This window comes from Diabrotica virgifera, chromosome 4, assembly GCF_917563875.1.
Source record: "Diabrotica virgifera virgifera chromosome 4, PGI_DIABVI_V3a".
Taxonomy (NCBI): domain Eukaryota; kingdom Metazoa; phylum Arthropoda; class Insecta; order Coleoptera; family Chrysomelidae; genus Diabrotica; species Diabrotica virgifera.
Window position 1 is genome coordinate 35,035,608 of NC_065446.1, and position 22,819 is coordinate 35,058,426.

The following is a 22,819-nucleotide window of genomic DNA, read 5'->3' on the forward strand; positions in this document are numbered from 1 at the left end:
AATTATCTTTCAGATTCCCTTTAAATTGCTGCATCTGAGACTCTTCAATTTGTTATGAGATGTCGCTGTATCGCGTCCTAATGGGGAATTTGAATTATCTTTCAGATTCCTTTTAAATTGATGGTCCAGCTATTTTTCGATTCAGAGGAGTGCACGCTAACGAACGCTGCTGAGGACGCCTGAAATGGTAGAAACAGCCTGTCCAGCGGATGTGCAACCCTCTGAATCGAAAACAAGCAAAACCATCATTTATTATTTTTCTATCTTTACTCGGATTTGAGTACTGAAAGTTCCTCTTCTGTCCTTTTTTCCTAGACGAATGAAAACGGAATGTGATGGTTTCCTTTTCGTTTTCTATATTCGTCGTCTGCGGTCTTATTAATTGAAAAAGTCGCAGATTGAGGATGTACCAGAAACAACTTTCAACACGAAAAGTCTCAGTTTTAAATTACTATTTACTATTTTAATTTTTATTAAATTGGTGGATTCTGCATCTGAGACTCTTCAGTTTGTTATGAGATGTCGCTGTATCGCGTCCTAATGGGGAATTTGAATTATCTTTCAGATTCCCTTTAAATTGCTGCATCTGAGACTCTTCAATTTGTTATGAGATGTCGCTGTATCGCGTCCTAATGGGGAATTTGAATTATCTTTCAGATTCCTTTTAAATTGATGGTCCAGCTATTTTTCGATTCAGAGGAGTGCACGCTAACGAACGCTGCTGAGGACGCCTGAAATGGTAGAAACAGCCTGTCCAGCGGATGTGCAACCCTCTGAATCGAAAACAAGCAAAACCATCATTTATTATTTTTCTATCTTTACTCGGATTTGAGTACTGAAAGTTCCTCTTCTGTCCTTTTTTCCTAGACGAATGAAAACGGAATGTGATGGTTTCCTTTTCGTTTTCTATATTCGTCGTCTGCGGTCTTATTAATTGAAAAAGTCGCAGATTGAGGATGTACCAGAAAGAACTTTCAACACGAAAAGTCTCAGTTTTAAATTACTATTTACTATTTTAATTTTTATTAAATTGGTGGATTCTGCATCTGAGACTCTTCAGTTTGTTATGAGATGTCGCTGTATCGCGTCCTAATGGGGAATTTGAATTATCTTTCAGATTCCCTTTAAATTGCTGCATCTGAGACTCTTCAATTTGTTATGAGATGTCGCTGTATCGCGTCCTAATGGGGAATTTGAATTATCTTTCAGATTCCTTTTAAATTGATGGTCCAGCTATTTTTCGATTCAGAGGAGTGCACGCTAACGAACGCTGCTGAGGACGCCTGAAATGGTAGAAACAGCCTGTCCAGCGGATGTGCAACCCTCTGAATCGAAAACAAGCAAAACCATCATTTATTATTTTTCTATCTTTACTCGGATTTGAGTACTGAAAGTTCCTCTTCTGTCCTTTTTTCCTAGACGAATGAAAACGGAATGTGATGGTTTCCTTTTCGTTTTCTATATTCGTCGTCTGCGGTCTTATTAATTGAAAAAGTCGCAGATTGAGGATGTACCAGAAAGAACTTTCAACACGAAAAGTCTCAGTTTTAAATTACTATTTACTATTTTAATTTTTATTAAATTGGTGGATTCTGCATCTGAGACTCTTCAGTTTGTTATGAGATGTCGCTGTATCGCGTCCTAATGGGGAATTTGAATTATCTTTCAGATTCCCTTTAAATTGCTGCATCTGAGACTCTTCAATTTGTTATGAGATGTCGCTGTATCGCGTCCTAATGGGGAATTTGAATTATCTTTCAGATTCCTTTTAAATTGATGGTCCAGCTATTTTTCGATTCAGAGGAGTGCACGCTAACGAACGCTGCTGAGGACGCCTGAAATGGTAGAAACAGCCTGTCCAGCGGATGTGCAACCCTCTGAATCGAAAACAAGCAAAACCATCATTTATTATTTTTCTATCTTTACTCGGATTTGAGTACTGAAAGTTCCTCTTCTGTCCTTTTTTCCTAGACGAATGAAAACGGAATGTGATTGCAAGTAAACCTTTTCGTTTTCTATATTCGTCGTCTGCGGTCTTATTAATTGAAAAAGTCGCAGATTGAGGATGTACCAGAAAGAACTTTCAACACGAAAAGTCTTAGTTTTAAATTACTATTTACCATTTTAATTTTTATTAAATTGGTGGATTCTGCATCTGAGACTCTTCAATTCAATATTTTGACTTTTTCTTAAAACCTTCCATAACATTTCATAGTACTAAATCCATCTCATTTAATATGTAGGCCACATTAAAAGTAGCAAATCCATTTGATTAGACATGTAAGAACACAGTAGCATATACAGTCCCCCCTATAGCCAAAAGTCCCCTCCCCACCCTCGTATCTTTTAAAAAGGACGCAGGCTTCTCAAATAGTCTCAAATAGGCATTTTGTAACTCTATTGTAACGAAAACTAAAATGGATCAATGGGAAATTCTTAGATAAGTAGCTACTTACTTGATAATCCTGGTTTTGTAAATCCTATCTTCTTCTTCTTCCAGTGTATCTTACCTTCTTCTTTTTCACGTGCCTTGTCCGTTCCAAATATTGGCAATTAACATGGCTACTCTACCGTTATTTACAGCAGATCTAAATATAAATAGCAAGTTTGGAACCACGAGAAGGGGTCCACCCTTCTGCTGTCTATTTTCTCATGGATAATTAGCTGAAGCAGTATATATTTACTATACCTCATAACGTCTTCAAGTATTCCAACTTTATTTTCTTTATAGTTTTTGCTACATCTCTTTCCTTGCCTGTCCGGCGTAATATCTCCACGTTGGCCACGTGCTCAGTTCAGGATATAGGTAATATGCATTGGTAAGTCCACATTTTGAAGGCCTCTTCTTTTTCTTGTGTCATTCCCATCGGAGATTAGAAATCATCAAGGGTATCCTGACCTTGTGTACGGCTGACCTAAAGAGTTCGTTTATGGTGCAGCCAAACCACTCTCTCAAATTCCGCAACCATGACATTCTTTTACGGCCTAGATTCCGTTTGCCTACTATTTTCCCTTGCATTATATTTTGAAATAATGCGTATTTATGTCCTCTCATCAGGTGACCCAAATATCCCAAGCCATAATATAGACCCAGACAAACAGCTACAGACAAACAAGGGTGGAGGCAAAAAATAAAGCAGGCCAAGGCTCAATTTGCACTGTAGTGCCGTAGAAGAAGAAGAAGAAGAAGAAGAAGAAGAAGAACATAATATAGACCCAAGACCTCTACTTTCTTCATTAATGTTGCGGTCATTGTTTACGCCCCCATTCCATATACAGTAGAACCTCCGTTATCCGGGGTAATGACGGGTTTGGTGGTGCACGGATAATCGAAAATACCGGATAATGGAAATATATTATTTTATTGACTTAATGTGATAAATAAGAAGTACAATTAAAAAAATGTATCCGAAAAATCACTTTTATTAAAAAACAAACGTTTTTTCACATATGTATGTACTTACATGTGTATATTAAATTATGGTATGTAGTATGTATATTGTATAAAACACTTAAAAAAATAAATACATAAATAAAAAATAACATAAAAAATTTGCTTTTTTCACCCCGGTTAATTGGAACCCCGGTTAATAGAGCCCCGGATAATTTGGGTCCTACTGTAATTAAACCGGAAATATATAACATTTGAGAAGGCGGATTTTGAGAGGGGGGTGAGGCTGTAAACGATGGAAATTTTCTTCAATATGGACAATGGAAAAAATACATAATTACCTTTTTCTATAAAATTATCTTTTTTTATTAATATTTAATTTTTATCAGTAATTATATTTAATTGTCCGCTATTTTTATCTTATTTAAAATTTTAGGTAAATTCCCTTAAAGAATGGATGATAACCGATTTAAAAGTAACAAAAGTGGTAAAACCAAACTGGAACGGTCAAAGTGTTTTTTCGCTGGGTAACTACGGAGACTTTTCAGGGAATAGCGGTGACGGAATGGGGACAAGATCTTTTTACTGGCTGGCACCTGAAGAATATTTGGGTAACAAACTCGAGGCGTACAACTCCAACTTTCTATTCAAAGTTCAGTGGGTGGTGATGAGGGGAGACACCAGTGGCGAGCCGACTAGGGGGCCGAATATTGTTCTTATAGGTAAGTAAACATGATTTAGAAAGAAAATAGATTAGTGTTAGGTTAGATTAATAAAAATAGTTTACAGTATCTATAGAATTTAAATTTAAGTTAAAAAAATTGGACAAAATTTAAACTGAGCCTTGAACCGAAAATAAAAATAAGAGTTCCACTACAAAACGCAGATCAATTAGATAAAGAAGCAGAATTGTTGGTGAACAATACTCAACAAATTAGTCCAAATTAGTCCAAATTCTAAATACAAAAAACATAGACAAAAGGGACTTACAAATAAATATTATCGAAAGATCGCTAGAAGCAAAGGAATTCTCTGCAACTGTCTTCCTTAATGCAGTACGGGTTTTCGATAAACTTTAGTATGCAGACTTAACATAAATATTATATTAAAAAGTTATTTGCCCAAACTAAAACTGTGTGTTGTGTGCTCACAACTACAGTCGTACACAGTGGCGGATCCAGAAATTATTTTGAGGGGGGATCATGGATCTTGAGGGTGATTTAATTACTTTTATCTGATGCAAGGTCACTTAGTCTTACCACCCCTAGGATAAGTGGTTTTTCATTTATTGGGCCTATATGGGCCTAATTTTTTTTGTTTGATGGCTCTCGGTTTTTCTTTTTTTTTATGATTATTGAATTGATTTTTTGATTTTCGTCTGGGGGAGGGGGCAGGACCACCGTGACTTGGATGCGCCACTGGTCGTACATATATGAACGGCATTTTCATAAATGAACGGCAAACCTAAAATAAATTAGAGCAGGTATTCCATAAGGTAGTCTGTTGAGTCAGGTCCTATACTTACTTTACATGTGTGATATACCTGCACTGGAAGACAACACAGTTGCCACCGTTGCTGCTGACATGGCTATCCAAGTAGTGGCGGCTATTGAAGAGGCGACCAACAAGGTCCAAAAGGTTACCCAAATCCAAAAAATTGACACAAATTCATGAACAAATGCAATATGTATATACCAGATATAATCAATAATCAACAATTAATCAAACATTATTTAAGTATAACATTATATGCCAAACTGTGCGGAAGGCTCACCTCAAGAAAAAAGGGAAGAACTAAATATAAGGTATAAAAAAATGTATTAGCTAGTTGGAAGAAACTCCAATCTGTCGATCCATAATAAGTTACTACTTTACAAACATTGAGACTTGTATAGACTTGTATGGATACCCACTATAAGGGTTTAAGCAATATAATAATAATACAAAGATTCCAAAACAAAATATGTAAGTACCGAGAAACATTGTAGATGCTCGTTGGTACGTAGCAAACAGTGACCTCTATAAGGACCTAGGAATGGAAACTGTCGAATCATCAAGAAGATTACAGGAAATCACAAGTAACCAATTCATAAGCACGAGAATATTGAGGCAATCCAGCTCCACTATACTACTGTGTAACCTAGAAGATTAAAGAGGACGAAGCCTTTTGAACTAGTTCGAATGATAGTCAAAAGCAGAGCATAGTGCTTGTGAGCTTGTGCATGTTAGAATAGTGGCACTAATTTGTTAGTTTAGTTTAGTTAATTTAGGTGAAATTAAAATTGCTTCATTGCCGATTGTAATTTTGACAAGCGTGGTATACAATAACGACATATTCAAAGACAATTTTCTTCTTATAAAGGTGCCTATCTGTTAGAGATGTTGGCGACCGCATTGACCCATCTTATTCTATTCACAGAAGCTCAAATAGATCAATCGACGTTAGACTAATCCATTTCCTAATATTGGCCAGCCAGTATATACTTCTACGTCCAGGTCCTCTCTTGCCCTCAATCTTGCCTTGTAGAATCAACTGTAGAAGTCGTATTCTTTACGGTATTAATAGAACCTCTGCTTCAGCCCACAAATTAAAAAATTTGAACGCATTACGTTCAACGCCCGTAATTCTTCTTCTTCAGCTAATAAAATATTTCTCGTTTCAGCTATATGAAACAATCCCTCGACCATTCGACCTGTCCACTGTCTAATGTTACGCAGCCAGGACAGTTTTATTTTTTCCACCCAGCGTTTTACTTCGATTTTGCCCTGAATGATCAACCCGAGTAAGCTATATTTAGGTCCTCTCATTATATGACCGAATTATTGACCCTATCTCATTTCTCTGATGTTGATCAATTCTCGCTCTTTGAGCATGGTCTCCAGCACACCTTCGTCGGATATGTGTGCTGTCCACGGGATTGTGAGCAGGCGACGGTAACACCACAACTCAAACGCTTCTTGTCTGTTTAGATTTTTCATTTTTGAAGTTATACTTCTTTACCGGCGATAGAGGGTGAATTTTTATATGTTAAAACCTATCAGCCCGGCGCATGCGCATTATAACTTTGTTCTGATTGGATGTTCAAATGACATGTCAAAAATTATCCGATATGGCAGCTGTAGGACAGAGGACAGCTGTGGTTTGGAGGTAAAGGTAAAGGTAAACAAATGTATAATATATTAGTTTTATTGTTGTGAGGACAGAAACAAAAAAGTTTATAATATTGTAGTGACTTTTAAATAGTTTTTAAAAGCAACAGGTACGTAATAATTGTTAATGTATCATGGGTATAAACCTACCTATTTGATCTGCCAAAATACATAGTATGTAATACTTTTATTTATATAATTTGATTACCATCAAAATTTCTATCAATATTCACCTAATATATTGTTTTCTTACTCTATGTTTTGTTGTATTTTTTCAATTCTAAATCATTTCAATTCAAAATTAAAATAATTTGATCAATTTTCAAAATATCAAAATATCAAAATATCACAAGTTTAATCCGTTTAGTTAGTCGATCTTCGTAAATAATGATACATAGTGTCTGTGGCTAAGCGTTGAAGGCGAATAAATTCCAATACCAACCGTGCTTATCAGCGCTGGTTCGAGTCCCAATAGAACCTTTCTTTTTTGTTTTTTTTAATACATTTTATGATTGTAAGTATATTTATTATATAATTGTATTTTCAGAAAATACGTATTTAGTTAAAAAAAATTTTCGACAATTAATGTTCAGACATCATTTGTGGCTTGTTTAATGTGTTTGTGTGTGTTTTATTCTTTTATTATTTTAATTTTTGGCACTGTTCTAATAAAAATGTTTGAGAAGTAGTAAGTATAAATTAGTTTAATATTTAAAGAAAATATAAATAAAAAGTATATTAATTTCGTTTAAATCATTTAATAGAAGTATAACTTCTTACGTGCGTACAAAGTACACACACATTCTTTTTTGTTGTCCAGGTTTTACATCCATAGAACAAAATGGACAGCACTTCAATAATCTTAGACGTATGGTCAATGACAGACCTCTACTGCACAATACAGAACGCAAGGTAATAGAGCTTTTTCGTGCAAGTTCTATTTTGGTAGGAATTTCCTCATCACTTTCAACCCCACAGTCAATCAAGCTACCCAGATATCAAAAGTGTTTTCCAGGATTTCGTTATCTAATTTTAGTACTGAGTCTTCGATATTAATTTTTCCAACCACCATCCCTTTCGTTTTCATTGCATTGATTGTTAAGACCTTTGCAGTACATTAGTATTTTACAACGCCCATACTGCAAGTGCTTAATTCAATCATGTTTTTGCTTATACTTTGATTATTGCTAAAATAGCCAGAAAATATTACTATTATAATAATAATATAATATAATAATAATGGAGTTTATTTGTAGCAAATAAATTGTACACATAAAATAAACTCAGTTCCTCACTGAAGTTGTATGTACAACTTGTGCGTGAGGGTTAAATTTTGATTATAAAACAACACTAAATAATTTTAAAATTTACAAAAAGGAATAAAAAATAGTCTTTTTGCTCATCTGTCTTCAAATTTGGGCTGCTCTTCTCACTAATTCAGTTACTGTTAAATTTTGTTTATCGGACCTACGAAAATCTCATAAAATTTAAAAAAAGGATTGCGAATAATTTTGATGGGCTCCTCTGGCGAGACTTCGTCTTCTATGAGAATTACCATGACTTTTGATTCTGTTTTATCCATTTTTACAATAAATTTTACGATTTAAACACTTAGAAGTGACGTTTCAAATAAATCATTTTTTTTTTATTGTAATATTATTATTGTAATATAATAATATTATTGTAATTTACAATCTCACAATAAATTGTTAGATTTTAGGTCGAAACTGATTCATAAATTTCATTTGTTTTAGGAAATGGGATGAAGATAGGTTACGGTGACGATATTCACACTTCATCCAAGATGACATTCCAATTAAAACTTAACGAAATAGGCTGGTATCACATTCCACAAAGTATTAGGGACGTTACAAAGATTGATGGTACTGTTTACCATGGTGCAGTAGTGACCAGAAATGAATTTTTGAAATTACTCAGCAATGTTTCTAATGTTTTACTAAGATCTACATTTCACACTGACCAAATTGAATCATTATTGGAAGAAGCTGCGTTAAATATTGATGATGATGAATATAGATACAGCAGTGTAGAGCGTTGTTCCTGTCCTTCTGGTAGGTACTTGTATATATTTATGTGTTTTACCCCAAATATAATAGTTTTTCTATTATTTTACATAATTTTAGATTAATTACTTTACAGTGAAAATAACATGAAATACAAACTAAATAAGATTTATTATAATAATAGTCCAGAAAGCCACTGCGCATCCGCTAGGAAAAATATTTTAATTCGGATTTTTTGCACAATCTTACTCAAAAAGGACCCCTTTTAACAAATTTGCATGTTGCCAGGACCAAAAGTTGGTCAAAAATTTTTTAAACGTTTTTTTTTGTTTTTTTGCTAAAATAATTTTTTTTTACATCGAACAAAATTTTTTTAGGTTTTTTGGATCATTACAAACAGAAAATGTCTTCAGTGACTTTTCTCTAAAGTTGATAGTTTTTGCATTCAAAAAGCACTCATCAGCACTCACTCATTTTTAGCACTCAAAAACTATGTGAAAAACTGAAAATTTGAATGGTGCCAAGGTAGGTAGATATTCTTTAAACATCTATTGATGAAATCCCGAAGAGTTTTTTGCAATACAATATTCAAAACTCCTTTGTTTTTTAATTGCTTATCAAGCGTGCGCGACACTATTTTCCACCGTTGCGTTGCATGTGTATGCAGTATGGTATGGTGCAAATGAAAGGAATAAATTCGTTATTTCGTAAACCGGCGACTTTAACGAAAAATCCCGAAACAGGTCAATTTTTATTTTTAAGTTATGATATTGTGACATATACGGTATACTAGTGACGTCATCCATCTGGGCGTGATGACGTAATCGATGATTTTTTTTTACCCCTATGAGAATAGGGGTCCTGTGCTAGCTCATTTGAAAGGTTCTTCAATTCTCTATTCAGTAATATAAACAATTACATAATTATTTATACAGGGTGTCCAATAATTTAATTTTTTTTTCAATTTGCCAAATGATTTCATTTCATAAAAATTTTTTGGACACGCTGTATTTAATAATTATGTACATGTTTATATTACTGAATAGAGAATGGAAGAACCTTTCAAATGAGCCAGCACACGACCCGTATTCTCATTTAAAAAAAATCATTGATTACGTCGTCACGCCCAGATGGATGACGTCACTAGTATGCTATATATGTCACAATATAATAACTTAAAAATATAAACCGACCTGTTTTGGGAACTTTCCTTAAAGTCACCGGTTTACGAAATAACGAATTTATTCCTTTCATTTGCACCATATTGTATACACATGCAACGGTGGAAAATAGTGTCGGGCACGCTTGATTGGCAATTAAAAACCAAAGGGGTTTTTGATATTGTATTGCAAAAAACTCTTCGGGATTTCATCAGTCGATGTTTAAAGAATATCTACCCACCTTGGCAACATTCAAATTTTCAGTTTTTCACATAGTTTTTGAGGGTTAAAAATGGCCGGTTTCGCAATTTTTCAATTTTTAATCGCTTATTTGTCAAAGAACTATCAACTCTAGAGAAAAGTCACTAAAGAGCTTTTCTGTTTGGAATGATCCAAAAAACCTAAAAACATTTTGTTCCATGCAAAAAAATAATTTTAGGAAAAAAACAAAAAAAAAACGTTTTTGACCAACTTTTGGTCCTGGCAACATGCAAATTTGTTAAAAGGGGACCTTTTTGAGTAAGATTGTGCAAAAAATCCGAATTAGAATATTTTTCCTAGCGGATGCGCAGTGGCTTTCTGGACTATAAATAAATCAACAATCGATCAATCAAAAACAACTTGCTCCTCTACTCAATTGAAGTTGTCTATTACAATTGAAAACTCTTCGCTGTCAGTTACTGTTCCTATTTGCTATTGGTAATTTAGCCCATTCCATTGTCGGATGTTTCTTAGTCCTGATAGCCTTTTCCTTCCTAGTCATCTCTTTCTCTCGATCTTTCTTTTCACTATTAGTTGAGCATATTGGTATAGTATTTTTACTACAAAAGCGATATTACGTAGGTCAAAATTTTTGACGTAAGAGAACTGTCAAAACATTAGAATGTGACTTTTTATTATTGCCATGTTTATTATAAACATGGTAATAATGAAAAGTCACATTCTAATGTTTTGACAGTTCTCTTACGTCAAAAATTTTGACCTACGTAATATCGCTTTTGTAGTAAAAATACACTTATTATTTCTCAGTATGTGGCCTAGATAAGTATGTTTTTCTAACTTTCACTGTGTTGAAAATTTCTCTTCTTCTTTACATGTCATCTCCAAGACGAAGGTTGAATATCATCATTGCTATTCTAACTTTTGACACTACAGTCCGAGACACTTCAGTTGAGCTGCATCCAAACCATTATCTGAGATTTCTCAGCCAGGACATTTTTCTTCTACCTACTCTGCGCCTTCCCTGAATTTTCCCTGCATTATTAATTTTAGGAGTTCATATCTGTCACCACCTGTTATAAATATGGCCCAAGTACTGCAGTTTTCTTATTTCGATGGAATCCAGTATTTCCCTGCTATTTTCTATTCTTCTTTGTACTTCTTCATTGGTTATTTTGTCTCTCCAGGAGATTTTCAGCATTCTTCGATATGTCCACATTTCAAATGCTTCAAATCTATTGATACATTGTTTATTAAGAGTCCATATCTCCACACCATAAAAAAGAACAGAAAATACATAAAAAATAAAAGTTCTCGTTTCATGCCTATTCTATGCGGCACTTCATTGTTTGAGGTATGCGATGCCATGGGCATCGCATACATATAAAAAATTCTAGGGGGGGCAGACGTGAAGATGTTGCACATTACATTTCGAATACTTTGAATGACAATATATAATTTAAAGCACCCGAAAATCCAGGGGTGGCCACGGCCCCCCTGCCCATGAGTATGGGCGCCCATGTGCGATGCCCTTAAAATCTTGAGTAATTCTCCGTTAGGTCCACATTTTAAAGGCCTCTTTCACAGGCCATTTCTCCTATTCTGCTGTTATAAAGCTGATGATGGCAATAATGTCGAAACGTGTCCCTAATTTTATTGAATAAAAATTTGTTTTAAATTTGGAATTTCACGTAGAGATTAGTAATCGTTATTGATTTAATATTTGATCTAGGAATATCTTGAACAGAGTCGGATATGTACAGCATCCCCCTATAAGCAATAAGCCTTTTGCATCTTAAATTCGTTCGGGTATTAATTGCCGGTTTTAACTCTTATCCTAAACAGTAGAAGATGAACTAACTGACTATGAAATATTGCCTCCCTGTGAAATTTTATTAAGTAAATTTTGCAGGGAGGTAATAAGAATAAAATTGTATAAAAATTTTTATTAAAAAAATAATTAAAAAAAAATGTGTACAAAAATAAAAAAAGACAAAAATAACAAAAAATATTAAAAAACAAAAAAGGCAACAAAACAAAAAAGGAAAAATTAAATCAAATAAAAAAGGAGTATAATAAATTATAATATACAAAAGAGAAAGAAATTAAAAACACAAAGAAGGTCTAAACCTCCGAGGTGTCGAACCGGGTTGAAGCCTTAGCGCTGTGTAAAGAAAACTTATATATTTATTAGTATTTAGTATTAGCATGTAGTGTGTTAGTTAATTTCATTATTTGTAAATTAATTTAAATTGGTTAGGGCCATGAATGAAGAGTATACCTGCTGGGCAATTTAATGTTTCCACCTCCTTTTTTGTATTTTTTTGCTTTTTATTTATTTCAGTATCTACCTATGTATGTATGTGTGTGCATAAGTATTATATGTGCGCAGATGTATGTAATGCTATTATATTTGGAATATTGTAGCAAATAGTAATTTATTATCTATCGTGGCTAAATGGATCAAGTAATCCAAAGCCAATAAAGGAAAAAAAAACTAACTGACCCAATTGGAACTGGGCGATTCAGGGGATTTTCTGAGTCTTCTATTGTTCAACTATTGATCAATCATCTATTGATCATGGATGAAATAATAAAAAAGTAAGAACTAAAAGGATACCAAATGGAAGAAAAACAATTTAAAATAATTTGCTATGCAGACGATGCAATACTAATCTTTCAAAGGGAAGATGATATACAACGTATACTGCACCAATTTAATATAACTGCCAGAAAATTTAACATGTTAATTTCTCCAAAAAGATGCATGGTTATAACAGCAAATCCAATAAGATGTAAACTAGAGCTGGAGAGTCAAATAATTTAACAAGTAATGGAGTTTAATTATCTAGACATCACACTAGCTAGCTACGGATAGCTCGAAACAGAAGTGGAAGATCAAGTGAATAGAGCAAATAGAGCCGCAGGTTTCCTGAATGACACAATATGCAGAAATAAAAATATCGGAAAAGAAATGATGATAGAATTTACAAAACAGTCATCAGACCAATAACGACATATGCGGCAGAAACACGACCTGACACAGAGAAGACAAAAAGATTGCTCGAAAGAGCAAATTTTGATTTTGTAGGATTTTTGAAGAGTTATAAGACTGTGTTAACTAAATTCCGTAAGATCTCTTAATTTTTAATTGGGGTGGGTTTAAAAGGCTCGAATAAGGGAGTGTTTGCTCGTAAATAGAGGTTTTAAACAGCTATATCTCGCTAAATGTTCACTCTAATGAAAATCTTAGCACAAGGGAATTTTACTTATTAAAAAAGCTAAAATTTAGTGGTCCATGATTTTTTTCGTATCTCCAGTATTTTCAGAGATATTTTGAAGTAAAAGGTGAATAAAAAAATATGAAAAAAAATTTTTTAAGAAACGCTTTTCTTTAGTTACGAGTGACTAAAATTAAAAATATAAAAAAATCAACTAAAAGCAAAAAATAAAAATAAATTTAAAAAATCTAACACATCCGTCAAAGAACAGCGTGGCGCGCGTTCATCGAATAAACGGTTTTCGCCCCACGCTTTTCTTTAACGAATGTGTTAGATTTTTTCAATTGTTTTTTATTTTTTGCTTTTTAGTTGATTTTTTTATAATATTTTTAATTTTAGTCACTCGTAACTAAAGAAAAGCGTTTCTTAAAATTTTTTTTTTCATATTTTTTTATTTTTTACTTTTTAGTCTTACACTTTTCAAACATTAAAATATATCGTCATGTTTATTAAAATATGTATAAAACATATGATGTACAAACACGAAAAGTAGTTGGAATCGGCCAAAAATTTGAAACTTTATTGTTTATTTATGAAGCATATCGTAAGAAATTAACGTAAAAATTGAAATTATGTATAGTTCATATAATTAGCTACAATCTGCTAAAGTTTCAAGTTTCTTTATTGTAAAAAACAAGAGAATTTAAGCACTTTCCGTTAAAATCGTTTTTTTATTTAAACAATTAATAAACAAAAAATTGTTTTATTGACTATTCGTGTATTGTTCCCTCGAATGCATATGTCTGCAAATTTTTAGTCATTTGCATTGAAGAAAAGGCAGTCAAATTAACGCCCAAAGATTTGACCGAAACGATTGAACTAAAGAAAAGCGTTTAATTAATTAATACGACAAAACGAATTCTAATGTTAGTTGTAGGACAAAACGTCTCTACCGTTGGTTTTTCTAAGACTACGATAAAAACACGAATTTTTTGAATTCGAGTTTTGGTTGAAGTTTTGTTTCGTATCGTATTGAAATTTGACACGAATAAACGCCGATTTATATATAAACAAATATATGAGCGTTCAAAATTTGAAACTTTATTGTTTATTTATGAAGCATAACGTACACAATTAACGTAAAAAGTGAAATTATGTATAGTTCATATCATTAGCTACAATCCGTAGAAGTTTCAAGTTTCTACATTGTAAAAAACAAGATAATTTAAGCATTTTACATTAAAATCGTTTTTTTTTATTTAAACAATTAATAAACATAAAAAATTTTTTATTGACTCTTCGTGTATTGTTCCCGCAAATGCATATGTCTGCAAATTTTCATTTATTTTCATTGAAGAAAAGTCAGTCAAATTAACGTCAAAAGATTTGATGCAAACTATTGAAGTAAAGAAAAGCGTTTAAAAATCAAACTGATTCTGGCAGATTTTTCACATAGGTATACCATTTTCATTTACTAGAGAATATATTTTTTCTTGACAATGACCTTTTAAATATGCTGATATTACATTTATATTGAGTTCTCGAAACAATAATTAGAAAATTTATTATTGGGACCGTGCAAGTTCGGCAAAGCGACCTCTATTTCTACGCTCTGTACTTTTATTCGCACTTTTAATTATATTGGCCAATTATATTAGTCCTGGTTGCTGGATAATTGTCAAGACCATAGTCCAAAAAAATAATAAGAAGAAAAAAATAAGATGCAGGTTATGTTTAGCAAACGTAAACAATTGTATGTAGTAAATAAAATCCGTTATTAAAATGCAGTACTGCAAGCAAAATACAATTAATTAAATTTACCTTTATATAATAATTGCATATCATATCAATATTGTGGAGCAATATATAATTTTTCTGAGTCAATGACAGAAGGTATGAAATATACGTAAATTTGACAATTTCAATTGACAATATGAATTATTTAAGATAGTTGCAATATTTCTCCGCGACTCGCGCACGGTCGTTTCTCGTTTCCCTTTCCAAGTACTTGCACACCGCATTTCTAAATCCGTTTTTCTCATTTTAGGTTACACCGGATTATCCTGCGAATCTTGTTCATATGGCTACGTTCGAATTCTGCCTAACATGACGACAACCAACATCGAGCAAAGCTTTTGCGTCAAATGCGATTGTAATGGTCACTCTCCATCCTGCAACTCTGATACAGGAGAATGTTCCTGTCAACACAACACTATGGTAATTTCGTAAAACATGTATTATGAAATTGAAAGTGGTTACTTGGTTAAGCGACAATACGTTCTGAAATGCAATATAGTCTGGTTTGAAAAACCGGAAATAATTTTCTCTATTTTTTACCTGTAAAGAATTTTTTATGTATAGTTTGTAACTTAAATTAATTAGTAAATAAAAGTAAAATAATATACCTCATTCCACGAATATACGACCCTTTTGGATTATCGCGACATCGAATATTTTACTGTGAAAAATATGAAGAACGAAAGTAAATTGCAAATTATATTGTTGTTTATTGGAGTAATTATTACAGCAAAATACTTTCGTACTTCTTATGTTGCACACTAAAATATTCGTTGTCGCGATAATCCAAAGCAGTCGTATATTCGTGGAATACACCATAGTAACAAGATTTGATAGGTCCGGGCCCTCGGCAAAAATAAACGTAAATGTTATAGAACTATATTTTATAATATCTGGCTTATTATCTTTTTTAGATCAGATTTTAAACATGGAAAAACTACTTTTCCACATCCTGCCTCCTTCACGAATTTGCAGTTCTTTTTTATACTGTAAACTAGTTTGTTGTCCTGCCGTTGAAATTTTTTCTAGAACTTGCTGATTTGTGAGTTGTGCTAAACTACAACTTTTATCAGTCCATACTGTTTATGCATAATCGTTTAGTAATACTGCTTAAATTGTAAGGTTTTAACCACATAGATTCTCTTCTTCTTAACGTGCCCTATCAAGTCCCCTTGACGTTGGCGATTAACATGGCAAAACTGTCTCTGTCTCGAGCTATTCTAAATAGTTGTTCTGCTTTATTTATTCCTGTCCACTCTCGGATATTCTTCAACCAAGAGGCCTGCTTCCTACCGATTCCTCTGGGTCCTTCGATTTTACCCATCATATTAAGGTGAAGAATATTATACCGGTCTCCCCTTACTACGTGTCCAAAATATGCCATATTTTTGATGTTATCAAGCAGCTCACGGGCAACATTGACTCTCTTAAGGACTGCCACATTTGTCAACATAGCCGTCCATGGTATTTTCAGTGTACGTCTGTGCAGCCACATTTCAAAGGCCTCCAAACGATTAATGGTGGATATTTTTAATGTCCATGCTTCGATACCATACAAGAGGACTGACCAAATGTAACATTTAATCATGCGCTTTCAAAGTTGAAGTTGCAAGTTATCATTACAGAAGAATGACCTCATTTTTAAAAATGTCGTGTGGGCTATCTTCATTCTACATTTTATCTTTTTATCTGTATCTAGTTGTTCAGTAATATGGCAACCAATATATTTAAAACTGGGTACTCTTTGAATTATATGACCATCAACATATAACCGTGAATCTTGATGGGCCAAACGGCTAAATACCATGTGTTTTGTTTTTGAACAGTTTATGTTTAGGCCAAACTCTCTTTCCACTGTGTCAATGGCATTTAAAAGGTGTAATCCATTCATATCATCACTTAAAATAACTGTATCGTCTGCATATCTGATTTTATTTATCAGAATTCCATTAACTTTCACAGCCCATTCCAAATTATGCAGCGCTTCCTTAAATATTCTATCTGAATATAAATTGAATATCAGTGGGGATAGTATACAACCCTGTCTGACATATCTTTGTATTTTGCATATTTCTGTTGATTTTCCATTTATGCAAGCTGTCGCTGGTTGACGCCAGTATAATTTTTCTATGATTCGTACATCTTGACTATCAACTCCTTTATACTTTAATATTTTAATTAATTTGTGATGTTGTACTCGATGAAAGGTCTTCTCATAGTCAGTAAATACAGCAAAGACGTCTTTCCTTTGATCTCGGCATTTCTGCAATAACACATTTAGTGCAAAGAGTGCGTCCCGGGTTCCCAGTCTATTTCTGAAGCCAAATTGTGTTTCATCCTGGTCTTCTTCACATTTATCTCTGATTCTACTGTGGATGATACGTAGAAAGATTTTCAAAGTGTGGCTCATAAGGCTTATTATTCTATAATCGCTACAGTTTTTCGAACGTTGTTTTTTTGGTAGGGTTATGAATTCGGACTTTAACCAATCTTCAGGGATATCACCAGTCGAAGAAACATCATTGAAAAGTTTGACTAGTATTCCAATGTTTTCGTCATTTATGAGCTTTAACATTTCTGTAGGTATGTTGTCAGGACCAACAAGGTTGTGTTCTTGTTTTTTGCCCATTTTATAGCATGTAGTATTTCTGATTTTAGTATTTCTGGTCCTTCACCTTCATCTAAAGTTTCAAGTTCTTCGGGTCTATCATCATTATACAGAGCATTTATATAAGTATACCAGGTAGTTCGAATTTCGTGTTCGTCTATTATCATTTTTCCCGACGAATCGGTTATAGTATGTGAGTTTTCTTGTGATAAAGACCAGCTACTTCTCTAACTTTTTTAAACATATTAAACGTATTATAATAATGAATGGGTTGCATGTGTGAGTCCATACTATTGTAGTAAAGAAAAAAGAGACGTTCTCACAAACAATTTATTTTACAACTGACGACCGGTTTCGCTGTCTACAATATTCACAGCATCTTCAGGTCACGGTAAAAGTAAAATTAAATGCTACAAATAACAAAAAAACCAGAGTTAGTTAAGTGGTCTGGTTGAAATCAAAGGGTAAAGATCAAGCCAATATTAAAGTATATATATTCATGCATACATATAAATACTAAAATTTATTTATTTATATATATATATATATATATATATATTTATTTATATTTACGTACATTTTAGTATTTATATGTATGCATGAATATATATACTTTAATATTGGCTTGATCTTTACCCTTTGATTTCAACCAGACCACTTAACTAACTCTGGTTTTTTTGTTATTTGTAGCATTTAATTTTACTTTTACCGTGACCTGAAGATGCTGTGAATGTTGTAGACAGCGAAACCGGTCGTCAGTTGTAAAATAAATTGTTTGTGAGAACGTCTCTTTTTTCTTTACTACAATAAACGTATTATGTTTTTCATTTAACTTTTCTAATTCCTTGCATTTATCCTCCATCCATTTTTCTTTAGCTACCTTTATTTTTTTGTTTAATTAGTTTCTGTTTTTCTTTGTATTCTGTCTTGTTATCTTTCAATTTTCTTCTCTGCTCCATCAATTCCAGGATTTCATCAGTCATCCATTGTTGTTTTTTGCCTCTGCATCGTTGTTGTATATTTTTCCATTACTTTCCAGGTAAAATCTTTAAACGTGTTCCATATCGCCCAAAACATTTTGCGTGCAATACCTTGTGTCTGTTTATTTTGCTATAGTATTTAGTGGCGGTTATAACGTAAAATGTTTTGTGTGTTTTGCAAGTTTATATTATAAAGTTTACCAATCTGGCGATTGGTAGAAAAGGTTTATAGACCAGGGCGCATCTGTAAAAATATTAGTACATTTGGACGTTGAGAGGTGACTCAAATTTTTTTGCAGAAATTGCTTGAAAATAATTCAAATATTATTATTTGAATTATCCTCCCTCTCAAAAGGTCCGGAACATTGTTTAAATAATCAAAATGTCAAAAAATTAAGGAAAAATTCGATTTTTTTCTTCGTTTTTTGATTATAACTTTAAAAGTATTCATTTTCGAGAAAAGTTGTACTGACATAAAAGTTGCATAATTAAGTTTACTAAAATACAGAATTGGTTAAAGATTTAAAAAATAGTCACCCTTGTTGCAAAATAGCAATAATTGTGAAAAAACCATACAAAAACAAGTATTCGCATTTTACGTTTCTCAACCATTTATGCTACAGTTAGGACCTTCATATTTCACCCAGAAAAACTTTATGATACAGTAAAACAATACTGTAAATTTCATTAAGATCGGTTTAATAGATTTTGCAAAATAAATTTTGCAATCCAGCTTTCACAAAAAAAATTCATTTTTTCAAAATGTTACAGGACTGAAAATAAAGCAGCTAGCACGTTGAAATTTTTTTTGCTTATAAAAGTGTACTGTACCTTTCATTTGCAATTTGCAAAATTAAAATCGATTAACTACCACGGCGTCAGGAATTTTTTTAAATAAACATTAATTATTGGTGTTACGCGCAGGACAGCGGATAGTTTGCTCTGATTGGGCATTCCAATGACCTTTGATAATGATTGATACATTTTAATTTTTATTACATTTCGATATAAATGAATAAATTTGTTTGTTGCAAAATAAAAACACATACTCTATCCTTTGAAATAACACTTTTTGTTAGCAAAAATTTTCTTTGTTCATATATTTTAACTTAGGGAATAAAAGTTTATTATTTTTAAACATATGCTATTGTTTAAACAATATTTCACAAACAGTAATAAAATTAGTTTGATTTTTGTGGAATTAAAATATTAAAATACAACAAATTATAGAGTAAGAAAATAATATATTAGATAAAGATTGGAAGAAATTTTGGTGGAAATCAACTTGTGTGAATCGAACACCGCTGTCCTGCGCGTAGCACCGGTTAATGTTTATTTAAAAAAATTCCTGACGCCGTGGTAGTTAATCGATTTTAATTTTGCAAATTGCAAATGAAAGGTACTGTACACTTCTATACGCAAAAAAAATTTCAACTTGCTATCTGCTTTATTTTCAGTCCTGCAACATTTAAAAAAAATGAATTTTTTTTGCGAAAGCTGGATTGCAAAATTTATTTTGCAAAATCTACTAAACCGCTCTTAATGAAATTTACAGTGTTGTTTAAATATATCATAAAGTTTTTCATGGTAAAATATGAAGTGTAGCATAAATGGTTGAAAAACGTAAAATGCCAATACTTGTTTTTGTATGTCTTTTTTCGCAATTATTGCTATTTTGCAACAAGGGTGACTATTTTTTAAATTTTTAGCCAATTCTATATTGTAGGAAATTTAATTACACAACTTTTATGTCAGTACAACTTTTCTCAGAAATGAATAGTTTTAAAGTTATAATCAAAAAACCAATAAAAAAATCGAATTTTTCCTTCATATTTTGACATTTTGATTATTTAAACAATGTTCCGGACTATCTTGAGTGGGAAGATAACTCAAATATTATTATCTGAGTTATTTTCAAGCCATTTCTGCAAAATATTTGAGTCACCACTCAACGTCCATCTCAAAACAGATGCGCCCTGGACTATTATATCAGTAATGCGGCGCCAAAAGCGTGAGTTTTTAATTTTTTTTGGTACTTTTAGGCCATTGGTATTGCTTTTAGGCCATTGATACAAAGTCTTTTGTTAAAAACCACACATTTCGAGAAATGTGCTTACGAGGTATTGCTTGTAGGCCATTGATATTTATTTATAATTTAATTTTATTTATATGGTGTGTATTATTACTTAGTTTTAAAATGTATAGGGAGAAAAATGTGAACGTTGCGCTCCTGGTTTCTACGGCAATCCAATCCGGGGCACTCCCGATGACTGCAAAAAGTGTGCCTGTCCTTTAGAGAACGACGAGAACAACTTTAGCCCCAGCTGTCAACTCGACTACTATGCCGAGAGGGAAGAAGATGAGGGCAATTACGTCTGTACTCAATGTCCGAAGGGATACACGGGGGATCACTGTGAAATGTAAGTTTTATGGTTTTTTTATAGAAGTACGAAATTCCTTTTTTTAAGGAACCTTATGAAGTAGACTGCAGTGAGAATCTGTAAAGTAGGTATACGGTACGTGTAGTCTTTGGTTGCTTTTTATGCTGTAGTGACATGTATTATACTGAGTGTATTATAATATAATAGTATGTAGTGTAGGAAACAGGTTGAACCTCGCAAATTGGACACAAGTCCGCTATTATTATTTTTTTCTGGTATATTAAGGGGTGCTTATTATGAGACTAACTTTTTCTTAAAAAATTTCGCCCCGGAACCCCTTTTTCATCCCTTTAAATGGGGTAATTTGTGGTTTTTGCGAAACGTAGCCCTTCCTGTACGTTTTGCAAAAAATTTACTTAATAGTAAAATGAAGTCGACTATATTTTCTACTAAGTATTTTCTATGGGAAATAAGCCACAATTTTACTAAAAAATGAATTTATTAACGTTTCGAAGCCCAAATCGGGTTTCGTTGTCAAAATACAAAATACTATTAAAATAAACAAAAATGTTGTTGCTAAGTAAAAAAATTCTTCTAATAATTAATTTAATCTGACTCATTTATATTGGCAATTCAGACGTATATTATACATTTTAAAGTAGAAGACTTTAAAATGATATCGCCAATATTTATGAGTTGCGTTCCTGGGACGATTTTACTAAAAGATAGTTCATTCGATTACATGAAATCAATCCCAACTCAAGAATATCCGTCGCAAAAAAATCATAGCGTGTGATCTGTCTTTAAAAAAACAACCAAATGCAACGATGACAGTAAAATTCTCGCGTTAGAGATTCCATAGTAAATCACGAGGGAAAACCAGGAAAAAACCTGGTGATACTATCCCGACATCGTAAGTATTTGGTCTTACATTTAATTTACCTTTAAAAAACTAATACCAAATTCTGACTTTAATGTGTTTAAATTATAATAATTTAAACACATTATAATAATAATTTAAACACATTAAAGTCAGAATTTGGTATTAGTTTTTTGAAGGTAAATTAAATGTAAGACCAAATACTTACGATGTCGGGATATTATCACGAGGTTTTTTCCTGGTTTTCCCTCGTGATTTACTATAGAATCTCTAACGCGAGAATTTGACTGTCATCGTTGCATTTGGTTGTCTTTTTAAAGACAGATCACATGCTATGATTTTTTTGCGACGGATATTCTTGAGTTGGGATTGATTTCATGTAATCGAATGAACTATCTTTTATTAAAGTCGTCCCAGGAACGCAACTCATAAATATTGGCGATATCATTTTAAAGTCTTCTACTTTAAAATGTATAATATACGTCTGAATTGCCAATATAAATGAGTCAGATTAAATAAATTATTAGAAGAATTTTTTTACTCAGCAATAACATTTTTGTTTATTTTAATAGTATTTTGTATTTTGACAACGAAACCCGATTTGGGCTTCGAAACGTTAATAAATTAATTTTTTAGTAAAATTGTGGCTTATTTCCCATAGAAAATACTTAATTATAATAATGCCACAAGAAAATAGCTTCAGAACAATATTTTCTACTATTTATTTCCCGACAGCATATGTCTATCACCCACCGTTTAGCGGGGGTAGCGCCCCAAATTTGACAAGTTTTTAAAAAATATGTTAAAGATAAAAAATGATCAAAAATTGATTTTGGGCCACCACTGTGGCTTTAGGGTGCAAAGAAAGTAAAATATGCATAGGTCATAATGTGTAGCAGACAGTGCGTTCTTTTATTTTCAATAAGTACGTTATCAATAAAATGAATGGGTCACGGAAAAAAAAAACAAAAACTGAAGCCCGCCAAAACATTTTTGATGGCACTGTGG

At 32.6% G+C, this 22,819-nt stretch overlaps 1 protein-coding gene across 1 annotated transcript in view; it reads left to right on the plus strand.

The window, feature by feature from the left end:
- Nucleotides 1–22,819, plus strand: part of LOC126883564 (laminin subunit alpha-1) — a 490,753-nt gene that overhangs the window by 33,967 nt on the left and 433,967 nt on the right. Inside the window, exons 6-9 of the mRNA XM_050649204.1 lie at nt 3,828–4,113; nt 8,296–8,613; nt 15,213–15,382; nt 20,756–20,970. Of these exons, the coding sequence (XP_050505161.1) occupies nt 3,828–4,113; nt 8,296–8,613; nt 15,213–15,382; nt 20,756–20,970 (989 nt within the window). The remainder of the gene's footprint in view (nt 1–3,827; nt 4,114–8,295; nt 8,614–15,212; nt 15,383–20,755; nt 20,971–22,819) is intronic.